At 57.3% G+C, this 12,334-nt stretch overlaps 1 protein-coding gene across 1 annotated transcript; it reads right to left on the reverse strand.

The window, feature by feature from the left end:
- Positions 1 to 1,056: 1,056 nt before the first annotated feature.
- On the reverse strand, positions 1,057 to 11,788 carry LOC34619839. Its single transcript, XM_026335578.1, has 10 exons — positions 11,122 to 11,788; positions 10,636 to 10,917; positions 9,842 to 10,031; positions 7,577 to 9,574; positions 7,109 to 7,325; positions 6,551 to 6,730; positions 6,161 to 6,292; positions 5,745 to 5,877; positions 3,442 to 5,336; positions 1,057 to 3,360 (listed from the first exon to the last, which is right to left on the reverse strand). The coding sequence occupies exons 1-10, from the start codon at positions 11,786 to 11,788 to the stop codon at positions 1,057 to 1,059; spliced, it is 7,998 nt and encodes a 2,665-aa protein (XP_026191363.1).
- Between the last annotated feature and the right edge of the window lie 546 nt (positions 11,789 to 12,334).

The following is a 12,334-nucleotide window of genomic DNA, read 5'->3' on the forward strand; positions in this document are numbered from 1 at the left end:
CTGAACTTATTCCTGCAGATGTGCTACCTATTTGCTGCCAGGCACAGGAGGGTGGCATCACTGACCTGACCCATATGCTGATAAGTTCCCTTCCAGCGGCCAGACACACAAAAAGTGACCAGCAAACATCATACAACCACCTTATAGGATTCAGGGCACAGAGTGGAGTGCGGAGAAGCAGTCGTAGTAGCGAGTAGCGCTTCGCAGTTAGTACACGCTGCAACAATCCACTGCTTAAGGCCAGGGATAAAGGGCTGCAGATCTGTTTCGCTGGAGTGCCTCTTCTCAGCTCGGTTAAATCACAGAGTATCCATAATAAACAAAGCAGTATCGAGTTAAGTCCCCTGGTGAGGCGCGAGTAGGCACACCTAAGACTGTAGGCAGATTCAAGGCTCACGGCTGGGTTGCTCATTGTTGTTGAAGTTGCAGGTGACCTGGCCCCTGCATTGGGTTGCGGCTTCCCTAGCAGCTTCTGTGGCTTAGACCGAGGCACAAACAGCAATAGCCACGGATTGGCAATTACACAAGAACTGTTCGTACTACAGGGACAAAGAATCCGTGCAGCACACGGCTCAAAATGCCGACAGGCCCCAAAGCCTGTTTCCGCCTTGGCGGATAGATCCAACGAAATAAATGACACTTGATCGCAGCCAATACGCACATGGGCTGCATAAACTGAGGCAGCCTCTGACGGCTTGCACAACACCATTATGCGACTGAGGGCACCGGAGACCCTTCCCAGCTGCAGCACGGCACCGCTGGGAGGAAGGAGAAAACGAAGATACTGCGTCATGAAGACACAAAAACCGGAATGCATGGAGAAATTTCGGTCAGAACATATGTCACTCAATGACAAGAGTAAGCAATTCAAAAGCTACGAAACTTGCTTGGATTTAGCAATCCACGAAAACATCTATCGGTCTCCCTTAAGGAAGCCGGACACTGAGCGTTGCCACAAGCTGGAGTCCCCTATGAATGAATTGAAGCGAAAGGTGTCGCAATAGCGGTGGGAGCTTTACCCTCGCGCGTTGCGATTCTATATCCTCGATAACAGGGCTAGATTTGCGGCTGCGTTCCACTGAGGGATCCGTCTTGTTGTTGCTGCTGGAGTAACTGCCTGTGGAGTTGCTGCAATCGAACCATGCGCTCCCGCACGCGCTGTTCCTCGGCTACGTCGTGCTGTGCCTTCTGTAGCAGTTCAAGCAGCTGCTCTCTTTGGTGAGACTCTTGATGTGGGGTGCTGCACATGGACTGGCGCTGCAATAGAGTTGATTCCGATTGCTGCTGCAGAGCGCGAAGGCGATCCTGCAGCCGCTGCTGCTGCTGAAGCTCTTGTAGCTGCCGCTCAAGTTCTTGCTCTATTCTCGTATTGGTTGCGCGTTGAGGCGCTAGGGCAGCATGCGCCTGGACCGCTTGCGAAAATGCCAACTGCTGAGCCAAGCGGTAGCTGGCCCCTGCAGCGCTGGCAGTCGGAGACGGGGCACGCTGACCGAACTGAGCCGCCTGCAGGACTAGATCTGATCGATTTTGTTGCTGCTGTAGCAGCTGTTGTAGTTGCTGCAGCTGCAGCAGCTGCAGTTGCAGTTGCAGCTGATGCGCTGAGGCACTAGACGCTCTGCCAGCTTGCGCGTAGCGCTGTTCTTGTTGCTCCTGCCGTTCTTTTGCTGCTTGGACCAGCTGCCACAGAGAGCAAAGGGCCCCGCTGGAAATCGCCGGTTGCTGCCGCGGCTGTACTGGAGACGCGGATCCGTATACCTGCTGCTGAGCCAGCGCGGCCAACTCACTCTGAACAGAAGAGCGTGGAAACTGCCTCACGTTCTCCGTGAGTGTTGCCGCACGGGATCCAAGACCTTCCCTCTGGAGAAGTGCGTCTGCAGCACTCCGCGGCGGATCGACCACACGCTGCTGTTGCTGCTGGTGTGCCAAAATGAGATGTCTGTATTGCTGCTGTAATTGAAACCGTGATGCATGCAATGCAGCCTGCTGGCGAGAGACAACAGCATCTAATTCTCCTACATCCCTCGCGCACCTACGGGGGTAAGAAGTCCTACGCTTCCTAGAGGGCCTTAGCAGGCGGCTCATCCACGCCGGCTCCCCGACAGCTAGAGCCTCAACAATGGCATCTTGAGATCGGACATGCGGCGCTAAACAACGCATGGGGCCCCTCGAACGGCGGGAAGCCGATGATCGTGGACTGCATCCGCGATCTATCAACAAGTCCCTGAGTGCTGCGGTGGCATCCTTGCGAGCCGCCTGTATACAGAGGCAGTCGCTGCTCTTCAACGATCCTGCTGCTCGTCCGCAGCTGCAAAAATATGACGCGTTGCTGGTGCTTGCATCTTGAGGCGTTCCCTTCGCTGAGTGCTGGTCTTTCCGGAGGCAGCAGCACCCCAAGGTTGTATGACGCAAGTGCTGCAGCGCCGACACGCTGAGGGGGAGTCCTGCCACGTCGACTTCCTGGACACGTGAGAGCAAACTCAGACCTTTTGCGAACCAAGGTGTTTGCGCAGCAGCAGCGAATGGGTCCAGGTATGGCTCTCTCTCATCCTCAGACGAAGCCTCATATGGGGACTCATTTGCAGCTTCCTTCGCGCCATTCTCACACCTCTCACCTGCTGCACCATCCACTTCTATTCGGCAATGCCCTCCCGATCCCGCAGCAGGTGATCCTGCACCTCGACGCTCCTGCTGCTCAGTTCTCACCAAAGAGCTGGAGCAGTGAGAGCGACGGCCCAGGCTTTCTCCCTCCGATTCTGTGCAGCCACGGCGTCTGCGCCCCCCCTCACCTGTGCGGCCAGAACCGCCTCCGTCCGATGAAGAAGCTCTTTCGTCAGAGGAAGGACCAGCCAAAGTTGCAGCCTTTGCATACTGCGGTGTCTGCTCCCGCTTGAGAAGCCCATGACCTTTCCTGTCAAGACACTCAAGCACTGTGGCCGATTGCGGGTTAGGGGGCTCACTGCGGGGACGCGCAGCCCGCCACTTCCTGCGCCTTGCAGCAATCCAAAGCCGCTTTCTTTTGGACTGGAGAAAATCCAGCCGCTTGCAGAGCTGACGGGTGCGAGCCAAGAGGCCTCGAGTTTTATCCACAAACAACCGCTTCAGAGCGGCCATCTGCAGCTCCTCGCAAGACGCCAACTGCAGCTGAGACTGCCGCGCAGTCCTCTCCTCAGTGCCCTTCTGGGCGAGGTTATCTACAGAGTCAAAAATATGATGTAGCAACTTTTCTCCCGGGGCAGTGGCACAAACTCGACCTCCATCGTGACGGCTGCCTGCCCCTTTGTCCTGCTGTTGCTTCCCTTCCACGCCATTGCAAAGTTGTTGCTCCTGTGTTTCCTTCCCAAGCTCCTGTTGCTGCTGCGGCTGCTCGCAGTGCTCCTCACCGTCATCGCATTCAAGCCGCGGCTGATCTCCTGCGGGGTCCTTAAGCGGGGGCTGCTGGACTGCGCTTGGCTTCATTTTGCTTCTGCGCTCTTTGAAGGCCTTAGCCTTGCAAAGAGGGCAGCTCCAGTGTGCGTTTGGCTGAAGTTCTGCGGGCGTTGGAGGAGGGAAAGCGCAGCCTATATGAAATACATGATGACACGGCCTTGGACCTCGTGCAGCTGAGCCGTGCATGCTCTGCAGTCGCCCTTCGTCATCAGAGACAGCGCCAGATGATGATTCTGCGGGGGGCAAGCCATCGCACAGTAGCAGATCCCCCTCCCCTCGACAGAGCCAGCAGAGCTGCTCATGATGTAGAGGTTCAGCGTTCTTCTCTGTGTCTTGCCCTTGAGTGTTCGCCGCCCCCTGCGTCACCGCACCGCTGCCCATGGCCGAGATAAACTGGCTGCTTGCTAGGGACTGCAACACTAGGTTTTCTACGGAGGCAGCCTGCTGCTGAATCAGTTTTGTTTTCGCAACTCGAGGGGCAGCAGCGCACAGCCGCTCCAGAGTTTCCATCAGAAGCACTCCCACGGATACCGCAGCCATGCGGGGAGGCCTGGCGTTGCGCGCGTGTGCAGGAAGGGCAGGGAGCATCAGTTCCTTGACGAACCCTTCTAGATACATTGCCTCTCCTTTTGCCGAAGGGTCCTCTGTTGCGGCAACCGTCTGGGTGTCTTCAGGAGCTTCGCCGCTCTGGGGGAAGTTGTGCGCCAATTTTCTAATGGGAAGTAGAACAGAATCTCTTATGAGGCTGTTGTGCTTTGCCAGAAGCAACAAAAAGCCCTCCATGTCCAACACCTTGCCCGCATTCCCCCTCTTCAAGCGCCTAGCAAGACCTTGCGACAACACCAGGGCCGCCTCGTTTAACGGCGGCTCTAGAATGAGGGTTTTGTTGTTGCTGGTGCAGATCAAAATAGCGTCAAGAAGATCAGCGAGGAGGGGTAGCTGCAGCTGCTGAAGCTGCTGCTGCTGCTGGGCTTGCTGCTCCTCCTCACGTTCATGTACAGTGCTATCCTGTTGCTCCTGTGGGGGCGAGGCTGGACACCCTTGCTGCTGATCCTCTGAAGTACTGCCAGTGACAGGTTCTTTAGTCAAAGGAAACTCCGACAGAAACGTCCTGTAAAAGAGTCGCTGGGCAGCCGTGGGCAGGCGCCGTAAGAAATCCACAGCCCTATCGGAGAGCCGTTGCAACGGTGGCAGCGGAGGGACGGTGTCTGCAGCAACTGTTGCCTGGGCTTCACCCTCGCAGGCTGATCCTGCCTTAAAAAGCCCCTGAGAAAGCAAGTCTTCAGAGTCAAAGACGCCATCTTCGAGGAACGGCTCCAAGAGGGGAGAGCCACGGGGGGAACTGTCGTGCTGCTGCAAGGCCAGGGCCTGAAGGAGCCGCCTGCTGCCCGTCCGGATAAAAGACAGGCACCGCATAAGAAAGCACTCTTCTGCTGCGGCAACCTGAGGGGCCCTGCGCTCAGTCTCGCACGTTTGGACACCCCGCCAAGAGCCGCTGACTTCTGCCCAGTCCACCCCTTCTGCATCTGTAAGGCCTAAGTCAGACTGATCCGTTAGGTAGTGCCCCCGGAGCACACGGGGAAGGGGCGGCATTGGAAAACCTGAGAAGGGGCATTGAGGCAAGAAAGCCCTCCCCTGCCGAGCTTCCAGTCCATCCTTCGAGACTCCCCCAGAGGCCTCTTCTGGCCTTTTGGGTGAAGATTCTCTCGAACAAGCCGCCGGGTGCACACATGCCTCTTGCCGTTCCCCATCGGCCTCTGGTATGGTAGCTGACGTCCTGCAACCATTTCTTGGCCCTGTCGATGTAGGCGGCAGACAAAAATAATCCAGCGAAAAGTTCCTGCCATCTTCGCGGGGAGGCAGCGGCAGTTGCAAACACTCGTGAGCAACAGCTTCGCCCGCGCGCAACCCTGAGCGTCCACAGCAACATCCCAAGCAGGAAAGTAGGGTAATCTAGCAAAAAACAACTCAAACCTCAAAGTGATACACATTTCCCTTGCCAGAAGCGCACCCGCTACTCTGGCCAGAGGAACAACACGCGAAACCCACTGATATCTAAACGAAGATCCGTGAGTTGCACACTGCTTCAACTAGCCAAACCGCAACAAACTTCGAGAGAGCAGGCTCCCTTTTCGCTCCCTCTCCCCCGCCTCCCGCTTGTTTTTCAAGAATCTGCTGCTCTACCCCACTATCCACGGCGCAATGGACACCAACCCGGAAGGCCTCCACGCTGAAAACCAGCTACAATGAAGACACACCCCGGCCCTATTGTCAACGAGGATCCTAGTCCACGGAACAAAGGTATACTGTGAACACACCTGTGTCAAACGCGCCATCAACGCACTGGAAGTAGGCCTTGCTAAGATGCTCCCCGCAAAAGATGACACGCGGATCATCTATCGGGTGGGGGGCCCTCATGATGTCCAGATCGTTGTCATAGGCGTTCACCCCCTGAGGACGCAACGGCAGAAAAAAACAACCAGCGCGTTCCTCTGCCTTCAAGTAAAAGAGTGTTTCTTCACTCCATCGATCGACCCCTCTCTGCTTCCGGCTACCGCGTTCACACGGCGAAAAACGAGCACCCAACTCCTCCTCCCCTCCTCTTCGGTGAAGCAGAGAGACACCGCGGAGAGAGCGCAGGACCTTGGCGTGACGGGGGGAAGGAAGTCCCTCCTACCAGATCCTTGCACCCCCGACACATGAAAAGCAACAAAATAATGAGGCACGCGCATACCGGCGTCGAGTAAGATCCCCGAGAGAAGCAGTCTTCATCCCATCGCGAAACAACGAAATCAACGGGTCGAGGGAAGGCTGAGTCCGGAATGTCGAACATCTGCTGCAGCAGAGCCAGGACTTCTGCCACCACCTGCGAAGCGCGGTAAAAATTGAAAAAAGCCGAATTCTTCGTGCGAGCCTCACCTTATTTGCGCTTTCCGAGCAAGGCCGCAGACATCTGTCCAGAATCAAGCGGAACGCTTCTCCTCGCTTGACCCCACAGCCCCTGCATGAAGCTTGCCGTTCCCTTCCCTCGAACAGGGTAGGAGCAGAAACAGCGAACGCGAAGCAAACAGCAGCAGCAGCAGCGGCGGCAGCGTCTTCCGAAGGCATAACAGCGACGCCCTACCTCTTGGTCCGTCTGCAAGCCCCCATAGCCGCTCGAGAACGGCGGAAAACAGTGCGCCAACAGACATCCCGGTTTTCCATAAGCATGAAGATTCAAGAACTGAAACTTCTGGTCGAGGCAGTTCAACTGAAGCCCGCGCTCCTCCCAGAAAACGTCGTCTGGATGCCACCGAATAATCACCTGTGCAATACAGCAAAGCATCGCAGATATATCGACAACTCGGAGGCCCGACACTCTGAGGTGCCAGCTCCTCTGCACACACGGCCTTTTCTGATATACATATAGATATATATTCATATATATAGATATTCATATATACAGATATCTCTCTATGTAGATCGCCCCTACATAGCAGACTTGCGCACGAAACAGCGCTGTACTACACGACAAAGTCAAGCCGCAACCCCGGCAAACCCTCCGTCCTCACAAGTTCCCTGGTGCTTCTAAAACATCATGGAGGCCCATGATTCTGAGAAGATTCCTCTCCCAAGTGAAGAGATAGGAACAGTCCGCGGAAACAGGGAAAGCCCCTACAAGCCGCGCCACTACATGACGCACCTTGTTGTGGCAACCCATCCGATATCGCGCGAGGGCACGTCGCCTATCAGGGCCAAGTGGAGGAGAAAAATCAATGAGGCCTAGGGTGGGAGGAAGCTGCGCTTGGGGAATTGAAGCCTTTGGCGTTGTAGCCGCAGCTGAGGCCTTAAGTCGGGGCAGAGGCGCCTGAGCTAGCTGAGCCAGGGGTACTGCCACCACGCAGTACTTGGCACGGATCCTGAAGCAGCACAGCGCAGGCTAAGTTACAACAACCCTGCAGAGGAAATGCCGCCGCTCAGGCAACTTAGTCTCTTGCTCTCAGCGAAAGGAGCAGATGCACGAGGCCGCAGCACGACGGGGATGGGGGAGAACGAAAGCCCCCTTCTCACAAACAAAGCCCCTTTCAATGAGCAGCCCAACAGGAAGCAAATGACGAAAAAAAGCCTCCACGGGCAAAAATGGAACGCGAAACACAACACACAGACGTACCAAACGTGGACTGGAGGCTCCTCCTGCGCCTCTGCCTGTGGAAGGCCATGAGACGCGCTGTGACGAAGACGCCGGTTTGTCTCCACCCGGAGGCGGACGGGATGTGAGTCAGCGAGGGGATTATCTGGATCGTCGTCATCCTCGAAAGCAGCCGGGAGATCCTCCACGACTTCTGTGTTGGCAGCGCTTGCATCACCTTGGCCTCGGCACCCGAGAGGGTCTGCACAGCCTTCCGGAGAAGCCAACGAATTTTGCTCTGCGGGGATAGAATTCTGCGAGAGGCGCCCACTAAGCTGCTGCCTCCCGCCAACGTATATGGACTGAACGGTGGCCTCCGTCACAACGAAGGGAGACACTTGTAGACACAAGAACAAGGGAAGCCAGCCCCAGCCGTCTACGACAATCTTGTCGGCAGAATTAGCGGCAGTCGCAGAGAAGGGGTACACCTCTACCCGCTGCTCCTGCTGGAGGGTTGCTTCTAGTGCGGCTTGCTGCATGCGAAGGCGCTGCATACTCGCTGGCGGGGGCACAGACAGGGGCACTGGGGGTGGCCCCACTCTGTGCTTCAGCAGCTGCTCGCGGAGGCCTCCTTTCACTCCGGCAATGATATAGGGATAGCTCTTGACCGCTGACAAAGGCAGCTCTCTCAGATCCCCCACATAGCCCAGTCTTGACTGCAGCACCACAAGCATCATCCGAGCCTCTGCAGGAGTAAGAAGGGGCATCTTCCGCGGTTTCAATGTGCGACATTCCCTGCCGCTTCCGTCTTTGGTGATAGCGCTAACGGGAGAGAACACAGGCCCCTCATCTTCTTCATCTTCAGCCAACAGCTCGCACAGGGATATATGCAAGGCTTCCCACGCAGACCGCCGGAAGCCGCTGTTATCATGCAGAGAAAGCGGAGGCACCAGACGCGTCTGCGCTTGCTGCCCTGCCGAACCACTGCCCTTCTTTGAACGATTGCTCTTCACCGAGGGTTGCTGTCCACTGATGCTGCTGCTCCTCCGAGATCTGCTGCAGCCACGAGACTGCCTGCCAAGCACAGCGCCCCTCTCGCTCAGATCCTCAGGAGTACCCACAGGTCCTTGCATCCCTTGTTCGCGCGTTCTGCTGGAGGCTGCAGCGGACTTCGAGTCTGTCCCGCAGCTCGCATGTGCTTCTTTCCCAGCACTTGGAGAGTCGACGTCAACTCCGGAAGCTTCAAGTGCCTCGGAAGTTTTGCTGCTCCCATTCACAGGCACTAGCGGTGCAGCCAGGCCCCAGAGACCCCCCTTCCGCGGATTTCCTCCATCTTTTCCAAGATTATCCCAGCCGCCAGCTGCTTGCTTGTCTTCAAGCCTTCGCGACGTTCCCCCGCAGCTTCCAGTGCAGCACTTAGGGCACCCTCCGAAAGCCTTGATGACTCTCTGGAGGAAAGCATCCCCTAGAGGGTAATACTTGCCAAAACGGGAGTCGGAGATGCGTCTGCCCAGCGAATGACAGCCTCGTTTCCTGGCGGCACCCACACCCACGGAGCAACATGGATCACTTGCATCGTGCTGCGTCAGCTTGGCGCTGCCCTCCAATTTTGCACCGCTGCCGCTGCCGCGAGTAACATTGCCCACCAAGCTGAGAGCAGCCGCACTGTGAGCGCCATCCTGCACAACAGGAGTATCGCCACCCTTTCGCGAATGCCACAAAAAATGCGTATCAATGGAGGGGTTGCCGTCGCTCCCACCCCGAGGCCCCCCGCACGGCTTGCTGCTGCTGCTGCTCTCTTGCTGCTGCCTCCTTAAGGCTCCGTCGAGGATCTCGTCTAGAGACGGGGAAAGAAACTCGGCAGCGGGAATGGTGTTGGACAGGGAGGCGGCTGGGGGTCCGGGTCCGCCTTCCGCGGTGAGGGGCGGAGGCAAGTGAAGCAGTTTGGCTGCAGTTCTCTCTCTCAAGCGATCCAACACCTGGTGTACCTTGAGGACTGATATAAAGGGCAATTGCCGACCTGAGGCTTCGTCACTCCAGCTGCGGCACCCATCCCAAAGACGCGCAAATGCCATGAAGCGCACAGTGGATGCCGAGGCAGCTCAAGCAAGCGAACCCTAAACTTTGCACTGCAACTTCAGAAATGAAGATGCATGCGGAATGCAGTGTCTAGACACCGAAGGCACGGAGGTGGACAGACGCGCGGATGTCTTTTTGGGGACGGAAGGGAACGGCGAGTAAAAGAGACCCCAGTCGAACAGGGAGGGGGAACAAGCGTGTTGTTTTGGGTGCTGCTGCACCTCCTACCTCGCGAAAAGTGTGGACTCCCAGTTCTGCTTGCCTGCGACATCTGCTACGATGGGCTGCAGCACAGCCGCAATCCCGCTAACAGACCGTGAAGGCTCGCGCCGCCATCGGCAGTCCGGGGTAGAACCTTCCTGCTTTGGTTGAGCGGTCACGCAGTGCATGTATGAGGCCCCCAAGTCAATGACAACACCTGCAAGAACAGCTACACACACACAAAAGGAGGAAATTCGAAGACACGGCGGCTGCCTCGCGGGAGAGCGGCAAAAGTCTCACCGCAAGCGCCACTCCAAGAGCGAACACCGCGAACCCCTTGCTCCCTTTTCCTCCCTTCTCCCTCCCCCCTTCCTCCCCGAGAAAGCCAGAACATGAAAGCTCAGGCAGACACAGAATAAAAGGCGCTAAAGAAACACTAACACGGCTTCACATGCTCCTCTCCTCACGGGGTCCCCTGCCTCCCGGCCTTCCCAAATATCCCTAAAAATCCCCATAAGCCCTGTAATAGCTAAGAGTAACCAGCAGACGCATGAAAGAACAGGATGATGACTCGATCGCTAGTACCGTTCCACTACTACCTACGCGCGAGACCTCCCTAGCCCATGCGACAGACCTCACACTCCTCAGAAACACACGCCTTCCCCTACCCCCCGTCCCCTGCGCGCTTGCGCATGCACACGCCAAAAACGCCTCTCCCCTCGCTTTCCTTCCCCCCTCCCGGCTACAAAAGCCTCGATATCGCAGTTCTCGCACGTGCTGCAAAGGCGGAGATCTACAGCCACCCTTTCTCAGCAGCTTACGCTGGACCTTTCGCCCGTCGGGAAGTTCGCGTTCCGGCATTACTGAGGAGAACGTGCGGCCTCCTACGCGCTGTCTCGCCTCCAAAACAATAACGGAGGCTCCACATCGCCGCAAGTATGCAGCTGCCGCAAGCCCCGCAACGCCGGCACCAACCACCGCTACATCAACTGCAAACACAGACTCCTGCTGTTGCTGTGCGTTCTGGCCGTTGTCGGCGCAAAGGACCTCGCTGAGAGGAACACCGAAGCCCAAGAGATCCTTAGGCTCTACAGCGTCAAACACTGAAGCCACAACAGTCACACAGACAAGGCACACGGACGCCTGCGATAACTAGCTAGCTGTGCGCCGAAGGTCTCTAGTCGAGAAACGCGCTCAGTGCGATTCTGAGCGTCTTTTGTGGGTCTGCGCATGCCTCCACGGGAAACGGCCGCAGGTTCAACGAGGAAGGGCTCTTCATGGTGGCGCTTGTTCGGCTCAGCGCTTACACGGCCGCCGACAGATTGGAATCTGGGGGACTGCCTTAGCGTGAGGCTGCCGCTGATGCAAGCCCTCCTCAGGAAAAGCTCTGGGAGGCGGTTGTTGCTCCACACGAGAGTCCACGCCGCGTGAACCCTGTCGAGAAAGCTCCGACAGCTGCAAGGGCACGGACTGCTGTTGGAGGGCCTCCCTGAGCGCCGCCACGCGCGCAGAAACATCCCCAGGATTGGCATCCATGGGATTTCTCCACTGGAACGTCAGGGGAATAGAGAGAGAGGCGCCTAGACCTCCATAAGGACAGGAGGCCTCCGCTGCGCCGTGCATGCGACCAGGGGTCCGGGGAAGGCCTTCATTTGCCATGACCTCTTCCAGAAGGAGGGCTGATTCTGCCGCTTCCACAACACGCCGACTGGGAGTGCGCTTCCTCTTCGAAGGGGCAACAGAGTCTGCCTCCGGGAGGGGGGATTGCGTAGCCTCCATACGACGGCGCCTCCGAGACTCCGAGTCTCTGGAGGCCTCGGGCCTGTCGGCACTCCGCGCAGGTGGGGGAAAGCTACCATCGGAGTCGAACTCGTGCTGTTGGTCCTGCTTCCTGGGATTGGCGTGATCGTCACAGGGATCACAAAAGCCGGTTGAGTGGTCTGGAGCAGCCATCGCCTGGTCAGGAGGCTGCATTGCTGCTGAGGTCCAGCAGGTGCCAGACGCTGACGCGGTGCAGCAACGCCAGCATCTGGACGCTTTTAATAGCTGCCGGAGTGCAGTTCTTCCAGGATGTGCCTCACGGTGTACTCAGGGTGGCCTCCTCTAAGAGTAACATTGCACTGTGTCGTCTCTTCGAGTTGCTTCTGCCTGCTAGGGTCTAAGAGGCTGCAGACGTGCCCACAATATGGGCAGAAGGCGACTCCTAGAGTTTTAAGGACACCCCGAAGGAAGGCTGCAGGAGGCCGCAGTGGCGGAAGACCAAGACGGTAGCGGCGCAGCGCGGGAAGGTGTCTCTGCAGCCCCCTGCACACAGCGGAGGCAGGAAGGATGGTGGCAGATAAGCGGGATTTATGGGCGTGGCGAACCCCCAAATGAAATCCGACTATTATAAGTCTGGAAAGGGTGCGTTTAACGGCAACCCATGAACCAGGGATGAAGAACAAGAGGATCTGCCGCACATCCAAGGGCTCCCGCCACACTTCGGGACTCTGCTGTAGTGCCCCGAGAGACAGAATAGCA

This window comes from Cyclospora cayetanensis, unplaced genomic scaffold (genome assembly GCF_002999335.1).
Source record: "Cyclospora cayetanensis isolate NF1_C8 unplaced genomic scaffold, CcayRef3 CcayRef3_contig_73, whole genome shotgun sequence".
Taxonomy (NCBI): Eukaryota; Apicomplexa; class Conoidasida; order Eucoccidiorida; family Eimeriidae; genus Cyclospora; species Cyclospora cayetanensis.

What these genes read in the sequence shown, in the direction of transcription:
- LOC34619839 (XM_026335578.1), bottom strand. Translation starts at nt 11,788, where the DNA reads ATGCAGCCTCCTGACCAGGCGATGGCTGCTCCAGACCACTCAACCGGC. An exon ending in GAGTCCACACTTTTCGCGAG is followed by an intron (nt 9,575 to 9,841) that starts GTAGGAGGTGCA and finishes TGGGTGCCGCAG; the next exon opens with CTGGAGTGACGAAGCCTCAG. An exon ending in GGGGATCTTACTCGACGCCG is followed by an intron (nt 5,878 to 6,160) that starts GTATGCGCGTGC and finishes TTGCGTCCTCAG; the next exon opens with GGGGTGAACGCCTATGACAA.